At 39.5% G+C, this 23,754-nt stretch overlaps 1 protein-coding gene across 3 annotated transcripts in view; it reads left to right on the forward strand.

Annotated features, from left to right (window-relative positions):
• Window positions 1-106: 106 nt before the first annotated feature.
• Window positions 107-23,754, forward strand: part of RB195_020915 (uncharacterized protein) — a gene marked incomplete at both ends in the record, with an annotated part of 35,492 nt that continues 11,844 nt past the window's right edge. The window contains 55 exons of one of the 3 annotated variants that reach the window (XM_064189459.1): window positions 107-168; window positions 528-710; window positions 810-954; window positions 1,005-1,112; window positions 1,923-2,012; window positions 2,080-2,199; window positions 2,275-2,402; window positions 3,285-3,363; window positions 3,462-3,589; window positions 4,254-4,479; window positions 4,540-4,818; window positions 4,908-5,090; window positions 7,084-7,158; window positions 10,256-10,332; window positions 10,373-10,431; window positions 10,504-10,607; window positions 12,848-13,000; window positions 13,227-13,367; window positions 13,424-13,519; window positions 13,588-13,761; window positions 14,017-14,126; window positions 14,185-14,288; window positions 14,352-14,561; window positions 14,676-14,854; window positions 14,996-15,092; window positions 15,548-15,685; window positions 15,748-15,885; window positions 15,975-16,111; window positions 16,218-16,298; window positions 16,354-16,461; window positions 16,561-16,672; window positions 16,803-16,857; window positions 16,980-17,083; window positions 17,743-17,885; window positions 17,942-18,088; window positions 18,185-18,281; window positions 18,650-18,789; window positions 19,053-19,265; window positions 19,346-19,423; window positions 19,479-19,630; window positions 19,694-19,859; window positions 19,993-20,091; window positions 20,203-20,286; window positions 20,391-20,517; window positions 20,828-20,901; window positions 21,366-21,443; window positions 21,652-21,767; window positions 21,842-21,935; window positions 21,993-22,110; window positions 22,311-22,447; window positions 22,546-22,613; window positions 22,892-23,036; window positions 23,088-23,228; window positions 23,285-23,449; window positions 23,510-23,671. In XM_064189459.1, the coding sequence (XP_064045338.1) occupies window positions 107-168; window positions 528-710; window positions 810-954; window positions 1,005-1,112; window positions 1,923-2,012; window positions 2,080-2,199; window positions 2,275-2,402; window positions 3,285-3,363; window positions 3,462-3,589; window positions 4,254-4,479; window positions 4,540-4,818; window positions 4,908-5,090; window positions 7,084-7,158; window positions 10,256-10,332; window positions 10,373-10,431; window positions 10,504-10,607; window positions 12,848-13,000; window positions 13,227-13,367; window positions 13,424-13,519; window positions 13,588-13,761; window positions 14,017-14,126; window positions 14,185-14,288; window positions 14,352-14,561; window positions 14,676-14,854; window positions 14,996-15,092; window positions 15,548-15,685; window positions 15,748-15,885; window positions 15,975-16,111; window positions 16,218-16,298; window positions 16,354-16,461; window positions 16,561-16,672; window positions 16,803-16,857; window positions 16,980-17,083; window positions 17,743-17,885; window positions 17,942-18,088; window positions 18,185-18,281; window positions 18,650-18,789; window positions 19,053-19,265; window positions 19,346-19,423; window positions 19,479-19,630; window positions 19,694-19,859; window positions 19,993-20,091; window positions 20,203-20,286; window positions 20,391-20,517; window positions 20,828-20,901; window positions 21,366-21,443; window positions 21,652-21,767; window positions 21,842-21,935; window positions 21,993-22,110; window positions 22,311-22,447; window positions 22,546-22,613; window positions 22,892-23,036; window positions 23,088-23,228; window positions 23,285-23,449; window positions 23,510-23,671 (6,927 nt within the window). Of the gene's footprint in view, window positions 169-527; window positions 711-809; window positions 955-1,004; window positions 1,113-1,922; window positions 2,013-2,079; window positions 2,200-2,274; window positions 2,403-3,284; window positions 3,364-3,461; window positions 3,590-4,253; window positions 4,480-4,539; window positions 4,819-4,907; window positions 5,106-7,083; window positions 7,159-10,255; window positions 10,432-10,503; window positions 10,608-12,847; window positions 13,001-13,226; window positions 13,368-13,423; window positions 13,520-13,587; window positions 13,762-14,016; window positions 14,127-14,184; window positions 14,289-14,351; window positions 14,562-14,675; window positions 14,855-14,995; window positions 15,093-15,547; window positions 15,686-15,747; window positions 15,886-15,974; window positions 16,112-16,217; window positions 16,299-16,353; window positions 16,462-16,560; window positions 16,673-16,802; window positions 16,858-16,979; window positions 17,084-17,742; window positions 17,886-17,941; window positions 18,089-18,184; window positions 18,282-18,649; window positions 18,790-19,052; window positions 19,266-19,345; window positions 19,424-19,478; window positions 19,631-19,693; window positions 19,860-19,992; window positions 20,092-20,202; window positions 20,287-20,390; window positions 20,518-20,827; window positions 20,902-21,365; window positions 21,444-21,651; window positions 21,768-21,841; window positions 21,936-21,992; window positions 22,111-22,310; window positions 22,448-22,545; window positions 22,614-22,891; window positions 23,037-23,087; window positions 23,229-23,284; window positions 23,450-23,509; window positions 23,672-23,754 lie in introns of those variants that run through there. The other 2 variants (XM_064189458.1, XM_064189457.1) reach the window with 2 other exon arrangements.

The raw sequence follows: 23,754 nt of genomic DNA on the forward strand, positions 1-23,754 counted from the left end.
TCAACAAAGTGTTGTATTTGCCTGAACTCGTTGTACTGTACTGTTTCTTAAGATTTCGTTTCAGTTGTGGTAGGAATCGAATAGGTCCAAAGCTGGACTTCAGCAGATGGAGGTCGTTGCGGCTGTTGTCGTTTGTACCGTGGCGCCTTTCATCTATACATCTTTGAGGTGAGTCACATCTTGTCCACTCAATCATTCTAAAAATTCTGCGATTTGTTAAATATAAATGTAAATGTAGTTACTTTCATGGTCTTCGTGAATAAATTTAGAAATAAACTTTTTGAGTGTTCATGATGTTCAAATGATTCCGTAAAAATGGGATAGGAAGTCTGCATAATGTTAGATTGTGGAAACAAGAGACTGTGATACTATATGAGTTTCAAGAGTAGACCGGTTCTAATTTTTTTTCGATTTGTTCGATTGTCCGTATTATCAAAACTCTCAAATCTGTTACGTATTGAAGATCTTAAGTTCTTAACATTGAAACTTATAAATGTTCAAAAGGGATCTAATGTTACCTATTTGAGGAGTTATCTACCCACAAGGGTGAACTGCTGGTTTTGCCAACATGACCAACGTGTCCCATACGAGCAGAGAAATTCGTTTATTTGTTCGAATTGCGAACAGTACAATGGTTTTGATGCGTCTGGCGGATACAACAAGAAAATTCCTGGGCAGCACTGTGTTATAGCTGCGAAACCAGCGAATCGGTGAGCTATTCGTCTTAGAGTCTCTTTTACCATTTTAAGTTATTACTAAAGGCGCTAGAATAGTGAACTGTGTAAAGCTTTGTTTTATTTTGAATGTAGATTCTGCACACCGTCAAGAAGCGCTTTCACACGACCGGATGTTGTACCACAGGAAGGATTTGGCAGTAATGGACTCTGCGACCAGTGCAATCGACAACAGGAAATCATAATGCGAAAGATAGCCGCATTTGAACCTTTAAATGAGGTGTTTTTAAGTTAATTTGAGTTCTTGACTTTCCTCTAAAATTCATTTAGGATCGTTGGAACGAAGAACTAGATGACTATCGCTACAAACTCAACAAAATCTACCCATTGTGCGCAAAGTGCACATTTTTCGCTCAGAATAAGATGCAGGAGGAAAAGGTTCTTTTTTTCAAAATTTTTCTTCCATGTTATTGCTAAGACGAAATTAGTGCTTCCTTTGAATGCCGGATAATTTCTGATCCTTACAATGTTTTATTTTCCACTGATAAGTATGGAATGTCTGATTTTTCTTCCTTAGAAAGCGGAATTGTTAGATCTACAGTTTTCTTCTTCTTCACTCAGTCTATTCGGTCTTTTTCTTAAGTAAGTTGAAGTGGATGTATTCGGAGAAGGAGCAAGTATAGTGGAGGAGAAAAAAATTTTCTTCTTGATAAATGTAGGTCACACGTAGTTAAAGGCGTTCTATCAAAAAACTGACGATGTCGGAGTTTCTGAGCTGCAATTTGAGTTTAGGCTCTAGATTGCGAGTAGAGAGTGTGATCGTGGCCACACTTAATTCCGTCTAATCGTCCTGAAAAACGACATGAGAAACAGCGTTACTTCCTTGGAGGTACGCTAGAACGCGCCGCGTCCAAAAAGCGCAAGATCGTAGGCAAGAGAGCGTAGGTATAGCGAGGTCTCCTCAGCAACCTATTCAAGTAATACCAATGAAGGAACCGGAGTGTGTACAAAGGGACTCGTTCTAATGTCCCTCTCTGGAACTAAGGCAATTCCCATGCCGTTTTTCAGGAAGACTAGGGGGAGTTGAGCGTGGCCGCGCTCCTGCTCGTAATCTACAACCCGGACTCCCACAGAGAATCCAACGATTTCGTGATTTGTTGCCTTTAATGGTTTTGATAGATTCTTCAGCCTTCTTTGCCCCAAAGCTGAAATTTTTGGCTTTGGTCTTCTGAACAATCTTTTTTTCAGAAAAAGCATGCTGATCTTATTGCATTGAAAAATCGCGTCGCCAATTCGATAGTTTCTGGATTTACTTCGGTCACGAAGGTGGCAGTAAAGGTATATTGCTTTATTGATGGGAGTGTCCTGCTTTGTAGAGAGGTCACATTTCTCTTTATTGTTGCAGGCAGCCGCACGCAGACGTCGACAATTTTTCGCTGGAGGTCGTGTAACTGAAACTCTTCATGCTCTTTCATTTGTTCTAACGGTTCTGCTATTCTTTCCTCAATTGAATCAGTTGCAAGAGGTAAATTTTCTGGTAAATTTGAATATCTTTATGTTTGAGAATGACCAACATGTATAGGTTAGTCTTGTTGTTCAGGATGCTGACCTGGATTTGTTCCGTTTGCCGCCGTTAATTCGGCTTGCAATGCCGTCGATTCTGGTTAGTGCGTATCATATGGTTGGTGGACTCTTGTGCGCTCACACTGTATCGATATGGACGAACAAGTAGTCATTCCCAACTTTTATTGAATCCACTCATAGTTCTCTTGTTTACTCATTGCGATCGGAATATTTATGCTGGGTGGCAAAGATAAACGGGAAATGTTGAATTTAGTAGTGGCAACTCTGAGTAGTTGGTAGATAGGTGGAAGCGGCATCCTTCAGTATACAACTTTTTATCATTTACTAATCACGGACTAGTGGATTGGTTCAAATCGCGCGTTTTCTATGAAGTTATTTTTCAAAAATGGTGATAGTGCGACTCCGAAATCCGGAGTTTCGACGTCACGCCCGCATTCCGACTTGCACGACATCTGTACATGTGTTAATAATTTCGAGGATACGGGCTCAACTCTAAAAAAGAAACCGTCAGGTTTCTGGTAAAAACATAACTTCACGTATATCGACATTCATTGGCCGCAGGACCACCTGATTTGTCTGTGTGTGATTTTTTTTCTTTGCAATTTGCATTTTTTTCTTACTTTCGTGAGAATACTTCAAAATTACCCGTTTTTCTGTGCCACCCTGTATTAGTACAGATGTTGGAAGGAATTGTTAGGTTTTCGAACACACGTCAGGAAATAAGAGATGTGAAGCAGTGAAGCAGCCGAGTGTATGAAAAAAATAGGTCTGAAAAGGAAGCAAAGTTGACTGGACAAGGTTATTTTCGTCAGAGAACAAACTGCTGCAAATTTTCGATTTTTGAAATAAAAACACACGAACGTATGCATCTCCTCAGTTAATGTAAAGATGAGACATCTATAGTCATTTTCCATTTTTTTTTTAAGCAAAAGGATTGAGTTGGCGTGTTACGTTTAGAGGAAGAGCGTTCAAATTTCAGACGCTTGCTTCCAATTTGATGTCGTCACTTCACAACAAATTTTCTAGGTGTCGAGCTACACTACCTGACCTTCTTTTGCCTTTTTTCGCTGGTCTTCATCTTGCGTCGTTCAGCGTCCCGGAAACAGTGAGTGAGATCTCTTTTGTTCTTCATTGTAGTCCAGAGGAAGACTGCAGAGTGTTAGCTGCATGATGCATGGATCACCTCATTTCTTTTAAAATTAGGCATATCACGAAGACTTGGCTCTGTTTCGATGTGCGTTCGCATCGTTTGAGATGTTACTGGCAACAGCTGTCACATTTGTTCCTAGGAAGAAAATGCACACTAAAAGACCGAATAGGATTTTGTCAAGGTTTGGCTTTTCCTTCGTACTGGCGTACTGTTTCCAAACAGAAGTTATCCGCTAAGGCATTGCTGCCCTTTTTTATTTTATTTTTTTTTATATTGCACTTGAGCTTCTCAACTATCGTCACAAACTCCAAAAATATCTATTTCTTTGAAAATTCCTATACAGAGAATTTTGAAAGTGCTGGTCAATAAAACTACGGCTATTCTGTTTTGAATTAGCGATTCTTTCTTGCCTTTGAAAATTTGCGCATGAAGGTTAATCGAAGTGCTCATCACGAATGCGTCCTTCGAATATTTTTATTCCTTTGGTTTTTGAGAAAGAAATTATTTTCAAAATATTCAGCTTAACAATTCCATTTTGGAGATCTCTCCTTTTTTTCAAAGACGTCTTTTTGGAGATGCATGCTTTCTTGGTATATTTTTATGTTCGTTTATAAAACGACTGATTTGTGTTTCTTGGGTTTTTATTTCTTACTTATAGTATCACTGCTTGTCTCTTTTTCGTTATTGGTGAGCTTTTTCACGTTAGACGAAGTTTGTCCAGCCCTTTGTGCAGAAATTTGCGAAAGAAAATGCGGAAAAAAGAGAAGAAGAGCACTGCAGCACTGCGTCTAGTGGTGCATTTTTGATTAAATGTAGTAGAATATTGCAGGACGAATTATTTTTAGTGCCTTCTCCTTGGCTTCCACGCCAATGTCTCAGTGTTCATCGCAAAATAACAGCTGCAATAACTCTATGATTTCTCCAAACATGGGTAATACCGCTGGAGTTGAAGCATTATCAACACCACCATCAGAGTTATCTATCCGACATCGCATGAAGTGGCGTGAACGTCAGGGAACTCCTGAACCAATGACGTCGCCAAAACATACAAAAACTGGAGAAGATTTCGAGGTAACGCCTTTTGCAGTTTTAAGTCTTCTGAACCGTTCTTTAGACACTACACTCGTTTAGGATATGGATTGGGAACCTGTATCAGACAGAATGAATTCGGTTGCTAGTTCATCTCATTCGATGCGTCCATCGGAAGTGATGGCAAGGATGATTCGAGAATCAACTCCTAGCCGTGAATTGGCTCCATCAATGTCGTCGCTGTCGCTGTTATGTGGCAAAAAGTCTTCGGCTAGAAGCGATTTAGGACTATCTACAAGAAAAGGTGTTCTGTGCTCCAGTAGTGGATTCGGACCTACCCGTTCCTACGCACCATCGCTGGCTCGCTCGAAGTTTTCTTTAGTAAGATAGCATACACTTCTATTTATAGCACGTTTTTCACATTCTAATCTACCACCATGTTATTACTTTTTGAAAATTTACTTGTTCAGGCGAAAAGCAATGTATCTGGCCTACCATCCATCCGCTCTATGCGCCGTGAGGATTCTCCGGCGAGATCCACATTTACATCCATTTCTCAACGAGAAGAACAAACAAGAAGTCCTTGGATTACGCTTCTTCTGGTTACAATAGCAGTAATTAGCTTCATGGTTAATATCGGTTTGTTCTACATGGTATTCAAGAAGTGATTATGTTTTGTTTGGAAATTGAGCAAGTGTTGTTACTGTTTGTTTACAGATTTAAATTTCTTCTTGAGATTTTTGTGACTAGTTATCTTTTCTGACTTTATTTTTATTTGTGTTCATTAATGTAGGCCAGTACTAATTTCTTCCCTTTTTACATTTCATTTCACATGCAGGTACCTCCCTTAGTCGCCAGTTTCCTTGAGTTAAAAGGTATCTATGCATCCCATTTCCCTAATCTCATTGTTCGAATATAGTTTTTTTTTTGGAGGAATAACTAGTAGTATTTTTTTGCCTAGTATGTTGTTTGAAAAATTGCGAACAAAAGAATGCATGTTGTTATATATGAGCTGTTTTTTGTTGTTCATTTAAAGGTCTTCCAAACTATTATTAACAGATCTCTTAAACGAACTCTTCAAGTTGCTATGTACACTTTCCTATTGTTTGTCTGGTTATCATTGACTTTTGTTCGTTATCCTGGTTCATTTACTGCGCAAAACACGTACGAGTATTGATATCCTGTGACAAACTGTGCGACATTTCTCTTCGGTGTTTAATTGTTGAGTAAATTTCTTGACTGCTTGTATGTGCTTTTTTTGCGGGGCTATGAAAAAACGACTGTGCTTAGCCCCTAAGTACAGTACCGCGAGTGTTGGTATTAGGTCAAATCACCGTAAAAACAGATCAAGGATAAAGTTCTTGGCATCGATCAATCCACTTGGGATGCGACTACACGTTCGCCTCCAATTTCGTGAGGAATTCAAATAACCAGGACTATGGTGAGTTCCCAAATACACTATCTAGCGTATTGCAAACAGTATTCTATGAAGTTTATCGCATGGAGAGAGAGGATTAGACGAATTGATTAACGTAAATTCAAATATTTATATCGCGAAATAATCTGCGAGACAGTTTTCTATATTGAACACAATTTTACCAAACATTTTACGGTCTTGCCCTCAATGACTAGCTATAATCGAATAAAGCTGCTTTTAAAGGCATCATCCCACGAATCTGGAGTGGTACGGATTCGCGGTGGAGTATTCGTATACGGGATGGGAGACTACTGAGAGAAGGGTGATTCCGTTCATTTCTTCCTAATTGCCGTAGAAAACGGTCCGGAAGATACGGCTTCGAGCGTTCCGGCGCAGTATTTTCTACGAGGAGTTCGATTGGAGCGCACCAGCCCTCTGCGGCGCCGCATCTTCCTGTCCGTTTTTTACGGCAATTAGGAAGAAATGGACGGAATCACACCCCTCTCCATAATCCGTACCACTCCAGATTCGTGGAGTGATGCCTTTAAAAAAGAGGTGGAGCAGTTGTTGTCACAAATCTATATGGCTCTCAATCATCCACAAAAAAAAAGTCTGGAAGGGATAATGATGACCTGTACGTTGACCTAGGCTTATCGTCGGTGTGACATATGATAGAATGAGTTCAAAGAGAGTAATTCATCGATGAGAAACAAGACCAGCACGTGAAAGATCAAGAATGAATGACTGAAATAAGAGATAAGAAAATAAAACGCGAAAAGAAGAGGAGAAGAGAGAAGAAAAAAGAAAGTAGGAAAGAAATGAAAAAGAAGAAAGAAGAAAAGAAATTTAAGAAGTAGTTGGGTATATTCGAAAAATTTACATGTCGAACGATGAAGTATAGAGTGCTCTAACTTGTCGACTCTCAGAACAATAAAAAGATTAGCCGATCCACAATGAACGATCGACCGCCATAGGTCAAAGAGTCCCGAGAGGATTCTTACAATGCCATTTGTGTGAGGATTAGATGAAATCCTCAATCTAATGTTCATAATTATTCAAAAATACTACTGTCGTACTGTTTGTGTTTACGTATAACCACATCTGAAAGGCTACAGTATAAAAAAGTAAAAAATAAAAATACTATATAACTACAGTATGAAGTGGAGAGTTGGGGGGAAAAAACAGATCTTTCCAGTATTTTTACATAAGCAAACAATTTTCTCATTTAGAAATCTATTACAAATCGCGATACCTCATCTATGGCGTTTGATCCGTTATTGATTGGATGCGTAAGGAGGATCGCGGTAAGTCTTTATAATAATCATAAACATGGTCATTAGTAATTTAGTCCTATGGTTGCTGGTTATAGAACGATTACAGTAAATTGGTATCGCTATGACCGTAGGAGCTAATCACTCCATAATAAGTCAATAAACAGATCCAGATAGTATCTAATCTGTGTTGTTAACACCTAACTCGGATCATTTGGTCTTCGTTTGAGTGTATTTAGCCTTTCAGCCGAATATGTGGTGTTATTTTGGTCTTTAGGAAAAATCAGACGAGCCATTAAGGACCTTAACCGACTTATTTATTTCTCCACTCATTTGTTTATTAATTCGGGAATATATTTGGTTGTCCTATAAGTTGCTTTCCACAGTCTTCAACAATTTAACCCAGCCAACGACCTGAATCCTAAGCTAAAACAATCAATAATTTTAAATCCAACGATGAAAACCACTGCGGGTCCTGCTGACTATCTTCTTGATTGGAATATCTTTTTTGTTGAGTGAAAAAAAAATCCAGAAAAGTAGCAAGAAAACTTATTGGACAACTTGATAGAAGACCGAGCCATATTTGTTTTAATGTTTTAAATTTTTTATTTATTCGTGGCTTCTGTTGACCATTGCGGTTATGTCATCTCATATATATTAATTTATGATGTAGTTCATATTCTGAGACAGATCATTCCAAGTTGATGGCGAAGGAAACCAGAAAACAAAAAAGAAGCTACTTTTTCTTGACAATCAAAGAAAAAAAACTTAGAATGCTCAAACATTCTCTACTATCTCCCTTTTCTTTTGTAAGCTTTGTCCTACACTACTTGGCGAAGTGATTTTGATGATTCCGATAAGATGGGGATAAAAATTTCTGGAAATGGATTGCTTAGAATTTGGCAACGAAAGAGGAACCGAATTATCCAGTATTTTACCGAATTATTCATTATTTTTCATTATTTTTAAGGTCAAGTTCTACATTGTCTTCGTTCGGAACTGTATTTCATTCTTCAGCACTTTTTCCTACTAGAATGTTCCATTTTCAGCCTTATGTAAGTAATTTAATAACAAAATTTCATATACGGGAGTTGAAGCCCGCTTCGCTGTAGTTCACGATTTCGCATATAGTTTCCTCCTAATTTTTTTATTTTTCTGGATTTTTTTTACGGTCTAGGGAACTCGAGTGCCTTCGAGGAACCTATATATTTTTCGGAGTTAAGGATAGCTCCAGTTATACATACCAGAAGATGCAGTCCTGGACTGTATTGTTCAATCGAATCAAAATTTCCAAAAAAAAATCTACTTATCCCTAGTAAATTCCTCAACTTCCGGACCCCTGAGCCTAAAAGAGTTTTGTGTTGAGTTACCCCCGAGAGATCCGAGAACATCTGGTGAAACGGGAAGAGCAGCTGCTGCCGGTCCATCTCACTTTTTCGGCTGTTCACAGCAGATGTAACTGATGCCACCACACACTCTCTTCTCTCCTCCCCTCCACTCGGCCATTCCTCACATTTGTGCTCTTACAATCGCTAGCGATGGGCTACTTCGGATCATTTTGCACTTTTATTTAATCTAAACTCGTATTCGGTGCGGAAACGTTTATTTCGATGCTGTATACACTGTACGGATAGTCGTTATAGTATACATCTCGCTTGCTTTCCATTTGTAACTCCATTTTGTGATATTTTCTGGGATTTAAGAAGAAAATGCCCAAAATCCTTAAATCCACGCAAAAGAATTGACCAAAGTCTATCTAATTATCCGAAAAATGTTTGAGGATTAATCTATGACTGAATCTATGAATGAGATTTTCTACCAAATCCCTAGTTTCCAGAAATTTCCTATCTACTATCACTGCTTATTTTTCAGCTATGTAACTAAAATAAACTTTGTTCTAAGTCCTGAAAGCACCTCTATCTACTGTGGCATGTTAAGCTTTGAGATCTACTTATACCATGGTAGCTAGGAGTTTCTAGGAGTCATTCCTTTAGTCTTTAGGAATAATCGAAGATGCTACCCACTTTTTAATGTTACTCAATCACCTTTTGAGCCATTCTGTAACAAATGGAATAAAAAACATTAATATAAAACATAAATAATATAAATTTAAAAAACAAGTACATAATATTGTGCTTAATGAAATAAAATAAAATAAAATAAAATAAAATAAAATAAAATAAAATAAAATAAAATAAAATAAAATAAAATAAAATAAATAGGGGAAATGTGCACATTGCAGAATGGATCAAAGTGCATATTTTACGTAACCATGGATCTATTTTTCTTAGCTCTCTGTCCTATCAATCCGCTTGGGATGCGCCAACGCGTTCTACTGTAATTCGTAATCGCTGAGTTTTTGGAACGCGTGTTCCCATATACAATGAGTTACGGGCCCAGCCGATATAACAATTTAATGTTTTTATCCTCTCAAATAACTCCGTTACCATATCATTGACTCTGAATCGAAGAAGGCAAGGTTGGTTTTAGGGCAGTTTCGAACCATCAATAATACAGTCACAGCAAGACTTTTTACCTGCTGCGCTACACCCACCTGAAGATCTAATTGAGTTAAAATAATTTTCTGAGAAATTTCTGGTGAAATAAATGGGAGAAAATGATAACGAACTGATACTTATGTAGGATCATTCGAAATGAAATTACTCAAGAAAAATTTTCCCCAAGCTCTATTTTCTCAGGTATCAACACGACGAGAATTTGTATTTTTTTTAAAGAATTATTTTATAATTAAAAAAAATAATTTTAACTTTATAAATTTTAAACAAGTCGGGCTTTACGGGTGAAAAATTAGGGAATTCAATTAAACATGAGGGGATTGTTGGATTTAAGTGGAAATTTGACCCGAAAAATCAATAAATAATAAAATTGAAAAAATTTGGCATTATCTGAATGTTCTCCTCTTCTTCTCAGATCTTCACCACATTTCTCCGGAGATTTCCAGCTTGTTTCTCCAATCCTCTTGTTTTTACTTTTCTCTACGCTATGCTGTTTTCTTCCACCGAATCATATGCTGAGGAATTTCTAAAATGATTCTGTGGAAATTTTCAAATATATCTCTCGTTCTAAACTATTTTTTTGGATATCAACAGAATAAAAATATTCCTTGCAGCAGGTCTACCATGCTGCTACGGGTGCTGCTATCAGCAGCACTAGTGGCTTGTGTGGTCACACATGTGTTAACACCAAGTTTGTTGACGATTTCGCATCGAAAACCAATCCGTGCCAGCTCCACGTGCGGTGAACACAACGGACAACCGATAAACGAAGTGTACTGCTCACTTACTGGTACGTGCCAGAGCTCAGTTACTCGCTCAAATTAGGAGTGACTGGTTCAATTATTTCCTCAATTTCTTCCAGGTTCCACTCAATACTCTCCTCTAAATTATTACTCATATCAGGAAGACACGACCAATTCGTTACCACTTGCCGAACTAAGGCAAGAACGTGAAGCGTTTATTCAGGTTAGTAGACGAATGACAAAGAGTTTTGTAACCAGTCGTTTTTTTTGCGTTGCTATTGGTCAAATGGGCGGTCCTACAAGGACATCTGCTGTGATTGGCTAATTCGCACATATAATTCGTTTGTGAACTTCTTTCATGAAAATACCCAATGGTAAAAATTATCTACAGGAAAAAAGTGAAGAGAAGAGAGACCGGTGCAAATTAGTGATGTTTCATCTGCCAAGAACATTTTCTAACACTTAATTGTTTTTGTTTTAAATAGCTCTCAGCAAATTTTGTGTCTACTCGGGAAGCTGGAAGAAATCCATGGCTATAGTAGGGTCAGAACGATATGAAGCACGGTACGGTTGCGTAAGCGGCTGCGCTTGAAGCGGCCCGATTGAGCGTGGCGGTTGGCATCGTGGAAGGATCCTCGGCTACCGCCACCCATCTCTGCAGCTCGCCATGGTCCCACCTCGATTCTAACCGCTACGCTCCTCCGAAGCGCCTCGAAAGATGCCGCGTACGCAATTGCGTACGGGCTTCAGGTCATTTTGCCCCTACTATATATGTTTTACAGCCCATTCTAAGCAGCGTATATAGTTTTATCTGAAATCTTTGGTGTACCGTAAGATGAGGGGTAAAGTGTCGTTGGGGGGCCACTCAGCCGTTGGCCCTCTTATTTCCCGAAGCTCTAACTTACTTTTTTCTTTTAGTCACTTAAGTTTACATGTCATAGATCCTCAAAGATTAATGCTTAGGCCTTAGGGCCCCGATTGATTTGATTATTTACCTCGAGAAATAAGGGCGCCACTGAGTGTCCCCCCAACGACACTTTATCCAAGATGAGTTATCAAACCGTTTTCGTCATTAAACTTAATTCTCCTATTTGAGTTTTTTTCATACAGATAGACGAGAAAGTTGTCGTTCGATTGTCGATTTAACTATTCATCAGAATTTGCTTCTATTTTCCCTTAGTGAAATGAACACTGGAAAAAAAAAACAGCCGCGATTTTTGACCAGTTGACTGTCGATTAGATCAATCATTTTTGGCGGGATCCCGCCAAAAATGGAATGGTGAACAAAGGCGAATCATTGGCGAGTTCTATGCACAGACAGTTCGCTCTATTCAACAATTTCTTTTGCTCAGTTCTGATAGAATCTCGAACATCATCCTTCTTTGTGTATTCACGACATCTTGTCATTAGTTAGCTCCTCTCTGTCCTAAAGTGTTTAAGAATGATTTGTACGGCACTGATGCTTTTTTGTTCTTCATTTTCTCCACTTCTGACATCCTTTCCTTATTTTCACAGCTTTATTTCATCTTGTCTAGTGAACAACATTGTGTTTTTAGTTCTCACACAAGGCTTCGGGCTTCTTCGACTAAAATTAACAGTTTTATTTCTCCTCACATTCGAAAGCCCAAAAGATATTCCTTGAACCTTGGCACAATGACTGCAACTCGTCGGTTGTAAATGTTCTTCAGTTATTTTTGTTCATTAAAGGGATCACCCCACGAATCTGAGGTGGTACGAATTTCAGGTGGAGTATTCGTATACGGGATTGTAGATTATGGAGAGGAGGGTGATTCCGCCCATTTCTTCCTAATTGCCGTAAAAAACGGCCCGGAAGATGCGGCACGTACACAAGGCTGGCGCGCTCCAGTCGAACTTCTTGTGGAAAATTGCCAGAACGCCCGAAACCGTATCTTTCGGGCCGTTTTTTACGGCAATTAGGAAGGAATAGACGGAATCACCCCCTCTCTATAATCTACTATCCCCGTATACGAATACTACTTCTGAAATCCGCGCCACTTCAGATTCGTGGAGTGATGCCTTTAAACAAGAATATAATTGCTTATAGTTGAGTCAAAACGGCATGAAGCATGGTGCAGCTACGTAAGCTGTTGCGCTCGAAACGGTGTGGTGGAGCGTACCGGTTAGGTTACGCAACTGCACGGAACTTCATGTCGTTTTGACAGTACTGTAACTGTACCTATTGATTGCTGGAATTCATAGTCCTGAAAACGATTACACCTTTGGTATAAAGTCCGAAAAAAAAAAACGGAACTAAAATTAACTAACCACACCATCGATTTTATGACCCAAGTTCATTCTTCCATGCTTAATTTCCTTATATTTAATTGAATATAATGTAATTTTTCAAATATAATTGCCTTATATTTCTCATTGTGGTGTCACCTCATAATTATAAGCACATTGATGTTTTAGTTTTATTTCCGTAAAGAATTGGTGTTCTAGGGTGGACACGGATGTGGACACTGTATGGCTGGTACTGTAAACGCACATCCAGCGGAGAATATGGTTGACGGTAACACGAGTTGGTGGCAATCTCCACCGTTGTCGAGAGGAATGGAATTCAATCACGTTAATATTACCATCGATCTTGAACAGGTACTTTGTGGAATGCCCATTCTCATTCAGTTAAAGATTTGTAGTTCTCCAGCGAGATTGTTGAAAATATTCCATCTTCGTAGACATAGGTTTGAGCCGACCGGTCTCGTAGCTGCACTTTCTAAATTCGCTAACAATCGATATCCATCAAAAGCGTATTCGGTTAAAGACAAGACGGGATATTCGACCTGTGGTCTGGATCACAACCCTTTCATATTCCTTTCAGGAGTTCCATGTCGCTTACGTATGGATCCAAATGGCGAACAGTCCCAAGCCTGGGACATGGATTCTTGAACGCTCCACTGACTATGGGAAAACTTTCCAACCATGGTACTTCTTCGCGGAAACACCAGCTGAGTGCATGAGGGTAAGGGCTAATTTCCCTCTTCTCCACGTTTCACTCATAAATGATCATATTTCCAGCAATTTGGTATGGAATCGTTGTCACCAATTTCCGAGGACGATCGTGTGATCTGTCGTTCCGATTTGGCAGGCATCCACCCATTGGAGAACGCTGAAGTAAGGGTCTTGCATTAAATTCATCAGGTTAGAATCACTAATTCAAATCCGTCATCGAATAATTTCAGATGGTTATCAAAATTTTGGAACATCGCCCAAGTCGAAACAAATTTTCCTCGTCAGAAGCTCTCCAGAATTTCACAAGAGCTACAAACGTCAGGATTCGTCTACTTGGTACAAGAACTTTACAGGGACATCTGATGGATTTGAATGACAGAACGGATCCTACTGTGACGAGAAGGGTACGCCCAATGTTTTTGTACTACCTTTCAATGCTACTTCCAATATGCACTAGGGTTTGCAAGTATGTTTTCTTTTAAATTTCTTCACCTTGTCGTGGAATCTTCTAGAAAACGGATGAGATAGATATAACATGCATGAAGAATGCAGCTAGTTTTTGAAGGATCTAAAGGCAAACGTATAATGAAGAGAAAATATTCGCTGTGCCCAACAATTAAAACAGTTAACAACCTTATGTTATGTTGCCGTATGTTTAGTATTTCTACTCAATCAAAGAAATCCTCATGGGTGGACGTTGTGTATGCAATGGACATGCTGGCACCTGTGACATTCTTGACCCAAGAAGGCCTCGTGCTTTACTGTGCAGGTAGCGTTCCGGGCTATAGAAAGGATGAAACCAATAAAATGTTTCTGATTTTCTTCAGATGCGAGCACAACACTTGCGGTGACATGTGCGAACGTTGTTGCCCAGGATTTGAGCAAAAGAAATGGCAGCCAACAACTGCTCACAATAATTTTACTTGCGAACGTAAGTTTTTCTGCTTCAGCATTGCTGATGTGGAGAAAATTGGTACCTAATGACTTCGTTCAGCATGCAATTGTTTCGGTCGTTCTGATGAATGTGTGTATGATGAGGATGTGTTTGTCAATCGGTTGTCACTTGATATCCACGGTAATTACGAAGGTGGCGGTCGTTGTTTGAACTGTAGAGATCATACCGAAGGAGTGAACTGTAATAAGTGCGTATTCGGCTACTACCGTCCCAAAGGAGTCCGATGGAACGATACTATGCCATGCAAACGTTAGTATTCGCTTCGTTCTATTTGCTACACTAGTACTTTTTTCAAATTAAGCATATATAATTTCTTTATGCACAAGTTTTGTAGCTGTTCTACTGATCCCTTGTTGTTTTTAGCGTGTGCATGCGATCCGAACAAGCATACTGAGGATTGTGAGGAGGAGACCGGCAAGTGCTACTGCCAACCTAGGTTTGAGGGTGAAAACTGTGACAAATGCGCCAAAGGATACTACGATCCACCAGAATGCAAGAAATGTGAATGTGCTGTCGAAGGGACTGTTGGAGATGTTTGTTTGGTCAGTTAGTTGGTCAACCATTTTTACATTAGTTTTAAGAAGATATTTGGAAATGAGGTAGCTAAAACTATGCGATTCGAAGGAATGAATTGGAGCTGATACTTCTGAACTCCAGAGTTTTTTAAATCTATATTTTTTTAGCCTGAAAACGGACAATGCCCGTGCAAGCCTGGTTTCGGTGGGACGTTCTGTGAGACGTGTGAACCTGGGTTTACCAACGTGACAGCTGGATGCAAGGGTAATCTTAATTAATGTCAAAACTGGATTTGACATAAATTTTCGGATTGGTGGTGTATCAAGTGTACGAAACGTGTGATTCGAACGCTCACTACTAGGCGTACTATCCTGCATTTCTTGCAGCGTTAACGTTTGCACTGGATTGAAGTCATGAATGCTTCTAGAAAATATTTGGTCTATAGTACTTGGATACGAAATTGAAATCTAATTTATCAGTTAGATGAAATATGTAGTGACCGTGGTGTTGTGGGGTCCCAGTTGGAAACTGCAGCATGATTGTTGTGTTCTAATTCATACTTTCTGTGAATTTTTTTCTTTTTCCCTGCCAGTGACAGCTACCTGACTCCAGAAGTCATTTCGCTGTTTTGGACTGCAGTATTGTTTGTTTATGAATTTGTAAATAATAGCTTTACAATATAATAATTATCTTAATCTTCTGCAAGTACTAATTCACAGAATGTCAATGTGATGAAACTGGTGCTGCCCACTCGAATTGTTCTGCAGAAACAGGACAATGTGTATGCAAACCATCGTTCAGCGGATTAATGTGTGACCGATGTCAATCAGGGTTCTTTGGATTCCCGAACTGCACATGTAGGGATTCATCACCGTTTAAAATCTTGTGGAGTGTCCCTCCTACTTAAAAAATATTCAAGTCTGTAACTGTGATCCGCTCGGAACCGAAGGCGGAGTTTGTGATCCTCATTCTGGACAATGTATGTGCAAAGATGGGTTCTACGGTGAGAAATGTGATCAGTGCGACATTGGATATTACGGATACCCGAACTGCAAAGGTTATTTTTTTTTATGGACTATCATTGATTGTTTAGAAATCACTCTCTCCTCTCTGCTACATTGTTCTACGCAATGTTTTGAATTGCAGAATGCAACTGCATGGGCGCAGGTGCTAAAGCTTTGGAGTGCGATGCTGCTACCGGGCAATGTCCATGTTATGCAAATTTTACAGCGAGAACTTGCGATAAATGTGCTGTAGGATTCTACGATTATCCTAATTGTAAAGTGAGGATTGTTCTATCGAGTTGTAACGTATCCCAACCTCGCCTTGAATACGTATAGGGATCATGCCGCATTTCTTGTGCTCATAATATCTTCTGTCTGTTTGTAGGCTTGTAGCTGCCTAATCGAGGGAGCCAAAGGTCAAGCCTGTGACAACAAGGGAAATTGTTATTGCAAAGGAAATTTCGAGGTTCGTAATGCTACAGTGAATGTGTTGCTTAAAGATCTATATGATATTATTGTAGGGAGAAAGATGTGATAGATGTAAACCGAATTTCTACAATTTCCCAGCATGTGAGGAGTGTAATTGCCACCCAGCTGGTGTTACCCTTGACTTTGCTGGATGCGACAAGGTAAAACGTTTGCACATATTGAGTACAGTAGTAAATAACTTGTATAACTGTTGAAATCCTCAATAATTAACAGTTCTATAGCTAGAGGTCCTCGTTTAGGTACAACCGGGAGAACTGTGCTCTTGCCGTAAGAATGTCGATGGTCGGATTTGTGACCAATGCAAGCCAACATTTTGGGACCTTCAATACCACCACCCTGATGGATGTATCGGTGAGTTATTTCTTCCATGGAATGATCTTTAAAGTAACGCATTAATATCAGTCTGCATGTTTCGTTCACAGCCTTTTATTGTGGAATTAAAAGTTCATTTATTGTCCGCATTTTACTGTTCTTTTTTCAGAATGTGACTGCCACTTGAATGGAACTCTTTCTATGTCTAACACATGCGATATGAGGTAAGTCTTCTTCCTGACTACAACTCGTCTTTCTAGCTTTATTTTCTGATTACAATCGCGGACATATGTCCGATAGAGATCCTGCACACGGAATAAAATGCGGGATAAATTGTTGTGTTTAGATCAGGGCAGTGTGTCTGTAAACGAAATGCAGGTGGCCGACGATGCGACAAATGCGCCGATGGATTCTACAATTTGCAAGGGTTCAACCAGCTCGGATGCGAACGTAAGTCACCACTTGAGCTCCCCTGCAAACGAACTGTGCGAAAGAAGAGGTACATGACCTGAGCATCGCCTAATGACACACACATTACTAGAGCTGGAGTTAGTCTCTGTAGTTGGTACGGTAACCTTCTGATGTGCCAGTTATAATATTATGACACCATCGTTGACATTTTGGGTGTTTTTTTTTCTAAAATAATCATCCCTATTGTTTATTTCATTTGTGATAGTCTCCACACCTTATAAGAAGACCTATCTTGATTTATCTGAATTTTTGTGTTACAAAAATTTCACCAAAGTCAGTTTAACCTGGTTTATTGTAACTAGTCAAAGCTTAGCTTTCATGCTTGCAATGTTTCGCCAAACACATGTCTGCTGGAAGTAGGTAGAAATCACACTGCAAGAAGGGATTTTTTCCCCCACGTCGCCGCCTAGGTTTTTTCATATTTGCCGTCGTAATCCCGGCGAGTGACAACTGAGCGATGACGAAGCGATCAACATCTGATCAGTGAGAGAGAATTACAAATGTACTTTGGAATATGCAGTCATTTGTGCTACACTTACAGTAATAAGCCAACGTTTTTTTAAACAATGATCTTGTTCTAATTGTATTTAAAAATTGAATTAAATTAAATTGTAATTGAATTAAGGAAGTGTTTTCAGCATGCAATTGTGATATTGGTGGTGCGTTGCGTGCAGATTGTGATGGGGTTAGCGGTCAGTGTCGCTGCCGTCCGAGAGTAACTGGTCTGCGATGTGATAAACCCATAGAAAATCATTATTTTCCAACATTGTGGCATCACCAGGTACTGTTATTTTTGTGACCTTCAGAAGTCGTGTTTAGAAGTTTTGTTTGCTCTAGTATGAAGCCGAAGACGGTCATACCGACGATAACAGACCCGTTCGTTTTGCCGTTGATGAGGATCAGTTTCCAAACTACAGTTGGCGTGGATATGCAGTATTCTCACCAATTCAGGAAAAGATTATTCTGGATATCGATGTTGCGAAGGTATGTGTGCCATAATTTCTGTTTCGTTTTTTTTTCGGCTCAGTAGTTTTAATGGTGAACTGCTCCGCTGTGAAATACCTGAACTCACCATTTCAGTCTTCGGTGTACAGGCTTCTGTTCAAATACCACAACCCAACTACCGTGCCCATCAATGCTATTGTGAGTGTCGCTCCAAGGATGACACACACTCAAGGTTAGCAGAGGAAAACTTTCAGCATCACTATGTTTGCTTTGCACTTTTTGCTAATACCACTCTCCTTCCCGCACAAATTAAAAGGGCGGTAAATTTTGTGGAAAGTCAGAGTAAATTCTCCATGACTGGCTTTAGATTAGGTCAGAGTTATTTTTGGTCCCTTATATGCATTTTGTTCGCACGACGACTAATTCTCCACGGATACTAATGTTCTGAATCAGGCTTGCTAATTTTTTTTTTTTTTTGCAGAAACTCATAGTCCACATCAGGGTAGTTGATATTTTTGGTACTGTTGATAGAAATTGTATTGATTGATTCGGAAACAACAAGCAATTTACATTAAATCTACAAATTAAGGCTCATTTCAGACATTGAACAATCTGAAAAGGTCGTTTTTCCGCCAACAAACGCTCCTGCAGTAAAAGAAGTAACCGTAGCAGGAAAACCATTTATTCTGAATCCGGGTAAATGGTCGATCAGCATCGCTACCAAGCAGCGCTTGTTCTTGGTGAGTTTTTAGGTTGTGGTTGAAATTAAGAACGAGATTGAAACAAGATATCAGCTTGAAAATTTTCATTTATTTCGACTTCTACCTGCTCACAATTGATACTCTTCTAAGAAAAGGAGTGTTGAACTCCGCAAGCTTAGCTTGAAGGATTAGATATGCAGACGGTTTAGGTCGAAAGATGATTAGGGTGCGACAACCATTGGATAAATAATCTCAGTAAACGTCTATGTAGGCCAAATTATAATACATACTGTTCTTTTCAGGACTTTGTCGTCGTACTGCCTGCTGAGTACTATCTTGGCACTGTACTTAAAGAAAGGGCAGCAGAACCATGTGAAGCACATACTGCTCATAATACAACCTGTGTGGATTTGTTATACCCACCTATGGCGGTTGCTGCGCGTGCTGACGTAAATGAGCAGAAAGATACATTCAAGGAAGTGAAAATTGATGGAACAACAAGTGATCTGAACACGGTAAGTGCTAAGTCGTCTAAACTGCTCCGATGAATAATGTCAGGTATTTTCTAATTAGCTAATTTGTGCTTTTTATCCAGGTACCGGTAGAAATATTGCCTGAAATTATCGGAACTGCAGCTCATGTTCAAGCAGGAGAGGATGAAGAAGTGATCGAAGTAAGAAGGGTGCTTTCACTTTTATCTGCTGTTGAGACTAATTTGACAAATTCAGACAAACATTGAAGTCCCAGAAGACTACGATTATACCGTGGTTGTGGAGTACCACAATCCAGACAAGTACCAAGTTCCTCTTACGCTAGATATCACCCAGGATGGCGAGGAAAAACTCAACGGATCCATTACTATACATCATTGTCCATTTGCGTAAGATTAGAATGTTCACATTTGTGCTAGAGACCAAAGGGTAATCTATGCTACGTTTCGTAGGACGTTTTGCCGTGAAGTGGTTACCGAGGATGGAAAAGTTGCGAGTGTACTGTTAACGAAGGGAACAGCTACCGTACAGTTACATATTCCACCGATGACCCAGTTCGGCATAGCTGCTGTGAATCTAATAGCGAAGAATAGATGGACTAATGAATATCTTCAGCAGGTCAGTAACAGTTTTCTCTCAAAAGTGCTCTATAGGATTCGAAAAATTATTGACACGTGTATCAGCCGGCTTTGCCATTAAGAGCTCAAGAGAAATAGTCATTATCCACGAAAGAAGCAAAACTTAGTTGTAGGTGCCAGTGTGTGTCCGAAAAGACGGCAAATGTGTTCCACAACAGCACCCACCAGCTGGTAATTCTATAGCGACGGAAGCCGAGGCCGGTGCCAACCAGGTAATAGTTACAGTGTGGCTGCAATTAATACACTTTTCTCCACCTTTCAGTAGTCAAACTGAGGTTTTTGGCGCTTAGTGTGTTTCCAATGAGTAAGTCAATTTCATTTAGGAAAATGCTATTTCCGGCGACAAATTACCATTTCCCATTGCTCATCCTAAAGAAGTAACCGTTGTCCCGTTGGATGATAGTCAGGTACGCAAGGTGTTAATGCTTAGACTATTTCACAAGCATGGCGACACTTTTTTTTTTGAAAACGTGACGTAGGCAAGCCCGGAAAAAAGCTCATTCCTATTCAGGGTACTCTCGAAATGAGCGGAGTTGTGCCTGGACGTGGACACTACATGTTCCTTGTGCAATACTTTAATCCAGACAACACACCTTTGGATATAGGTGTACTCCTGCAAAATGACCATTACTACGAGGGTAAGATTTATTTTTGTCATGTTTGCTGCGCACTTCTTTGCATTCGTCTATAAGTCGTGATAATTCCTTGATGAGAAAACACTGTTTTTTTTTAAATCCATCAATCAGATCGAGTAGATCATAATATTTCAGAGAGTGAAGCATCTCTTCTAGAATACCATGGTTTGTTGTAGCTCATAAACACATTGAATCTATGCTATCCTTTCGCTGCTATACGTATAAGGCTTTTGAATGCTACCCTATCGCTTCCTTTGATAGCTCCATGGCTGTCTTACAAATATGAGGCTGACATTCACTTATCTTATTTCAGCGGTCGTCCCGCTCGCGTACTGCCCATCAGTCAGTGGTTGTCGTGCGTTAATTAGGGACAAGGAGAAGCCGGAGGTAAGTGGCAGGGCGGGTGTAGCGAACTTGGCAAGAAGATCCTTTTGATACTGAAGTGCAGAGAAACCGAACAAGTTTAAATTGATTTGTTCTTGTAAATGAAAAATAAAATATAAAAAAATAATAAATAAAGTGAGTAATAAATAACATTAAATAAATATTACATAATAAAAAAATAAATATGAAAATATGAAAATATTCGTAATCAGGTGTATAATAATGAACAAAAATCAGCTAGCTTTGCACAAACATTTTATGAGCCCTGTAGAAGGCAAAACAAATGTAATGTCCTATGTTTAGTTGACATGTTGAGTAGTTTTGAGTCGAAATGGATATCATCTCCTAAATCTAGAAAGGATAACATGATTGTTTTGTATTGCACTGATTTTAGATAACTTGATCAGAATAAGAGGAATTGGAACTTGGTTTTTTATCCGTTTTTCTCTTGAAATTACCACTTTTAGGTGATCCAGTTCTGGATGGAAGATAAGTACATTGCAACTTTGTATCACAACACTTCCCAAAAAGGACCGGTCTTTATTGTAAGTGTTGCTCAAGTTCATTTCAGCTTGAGATTACATTGATCTTATGTACAGTTTAGATCCATTATTTCACGGATCCAAAATAATTACTAATGTTATAATTACCAGTAATAATTACTAATGTTTTCTGAAGGAGATTCTTTCCTCATGTAGAAAGCTCTATTAGAAGAATAAAAAATAGAACAGTTAGAGAAGTAAGGCGATTTAGGACTCAATTACTGCTGTGCCGTTCCATTCTTTCCATGAAAACCTTATGACTCCTCTGCCAATCGATCTCTCGTCGGAATTCATTCAGCAGTGCAGCTCCGATTTTTATCAGAACGAGTACGTTTTTTCATTTTTCCTCACTTGCATTCTTCTCCTATTTTATCGCTGTCAATTATTTCATCTCACTATAGCCCTGAAAATGTGACCGACTTCTGCCGTGAGAAAATCTTCTCCCTCACGACCGAATTCAATGCAGCGGCCTTTTCATGCGATTGTAATGCTAGGGTAAGTTTTGGTTTTGGCATTGTTAGACGTATACTGGGTAAGAGGTTATTTGTTAAGGGATCAGAGTCGTTCTGTTGTGACGAATACGGTGGACAGTGCAAATGTAAAGCGAATATCATTGGACGACGTTGTGAGAGATGTGCGCCTGGATACTTCAACTATCCGGAATGCATAAGTGCTGTTACATTTTGTTATTTATTTGCCATAGAACTGAACGCACTCTTCTCTTGTCTCTTGAGAAGATTTCGCTAGAGATTTGTTTTTTGGCCAAATCGTAGATTACTAGTTTTTTGAAAAAATGTTATGTTAAATGCTACGAGAGAATATTTTTTTAAAAATTATGGGATTGAGGGCTAAAAAAAAACTAAATTTTAGAATGCAAATGCAGCATTGGGCAACAGTGTGATGAACAGACTGGACAGTGCTTCTGCCCTCCACACGTTGAGGGTACATCTTGCGACAAATGTGTGAGCTACGCATTCGGTTACGATCCACTGATTGGTTGTCAGAAGGTAGCTGTTCAATTTCAACCTAGAAATACAATGGTTCATATGTATGAGCCAGTGATCTAAATAAAATCTTTCTCCCATTTAACAAAGACTTATTTCAGTGTGGATGCCATCCACAGGGGTCGGAAGGTGCATCGTTACAATGTGATCCAAATAGTGGACAGTGCTTGTGGGTGTTTTTGACTATATTCGCTCATTCTTTTCTTCCCGACTATATTTCCTCAAAATAACCATCAATTGAGGCCTTCCTAACTCTTTCTCCCTCTTTTTTTCTTTTATTTCCTACCTTTTTAAACCGCAATGAGATGTTGTTGATGTTGCGTTATATTCGTTAGAGCACACAATGTGTACATGCTTTATGGACTGAACCTAATGAGTCACATTTTGATTTGGACAATTTATGAAAGTAGAAGATTCCACATGATTTGTTCCACTCTTCTGTTTTAGGTGCCGTGAGTCCGTCGGTGGACGCCAGTGTGATCGCTGTCTTCCTGGATTTTATGGATTCCCACATTGTTACGCATGTCGTTGTAACACGGCAGGAACAACCGAGGAGATTTGCGATCCATCGAATGCACGATGCACTTGCAAGGTTGTTAAACTAGCCATCTGAAAGAAGTAGATGCACGAAAGCGTGTTTCAGGAAAATGTTGCTGGACGCGAGTGCGATACTTGCAAACCGGGCACATTTGATCTATCAGCCGGAAATCCGAAGGGATGTATCAACTGTTTCTGCTTCGGTACTACCGATCAATGCAGATCCAGCATGTTCCCGGTCTCAATTGTAGGCGTTGATTTTTTCTTGGCAGCAAGGTGCAAATCCCTAAACATAGTTTGCAGACCTCATTTGATATGTCTGGATTCACCGTCGATGATCCGGTGGGTAACCTCACAGTTGAGGAAGACATTGTCACCTACACAGCGGATGAAGGATCGCCGGCTAGTGTGTACTTTAACGCACCAATAACTCATGGATCAGACTATACAAGCAGTTATGGCTTAACAGTGAGTTCTCAGTTTACCTAGCCGCATAACTCTTATGTCTAATTGCTTTTCCTTTTTCAGCTGTACTTCCAAATGTCTTCACATCCGCAAGAAGGTAAACATGTGATGAGCTCTGATGCAGACGTACGGCTTTACGGAAATAATATGACAGCCGAGTTTTGGGCTCCTGAACAGCCAGCACACCCTGAAGAGGCGTTCAGCGTCAGGGTGAAGTTGTTGCCGGTATGGGCTCTACTATTGCTACTATTTTTTTAACCCCTTCTACGCTATAAACTAAACTCTTTCCATATCCATTTGATAAGAAG

This window comes from Necator americanus, chromosome II (assembly GCF_031761385.1).
Source record: "Necator americanus strain Aroian chromosome II, whole genome shotgun sequence".
Taxonomy (NCBI): domain Eukaryota; kingdom Metazoa; phylum Nematoda; class Chromadorea; order Rhabditida; family Ancylostomatidae; genus Necator; species Necator americanus.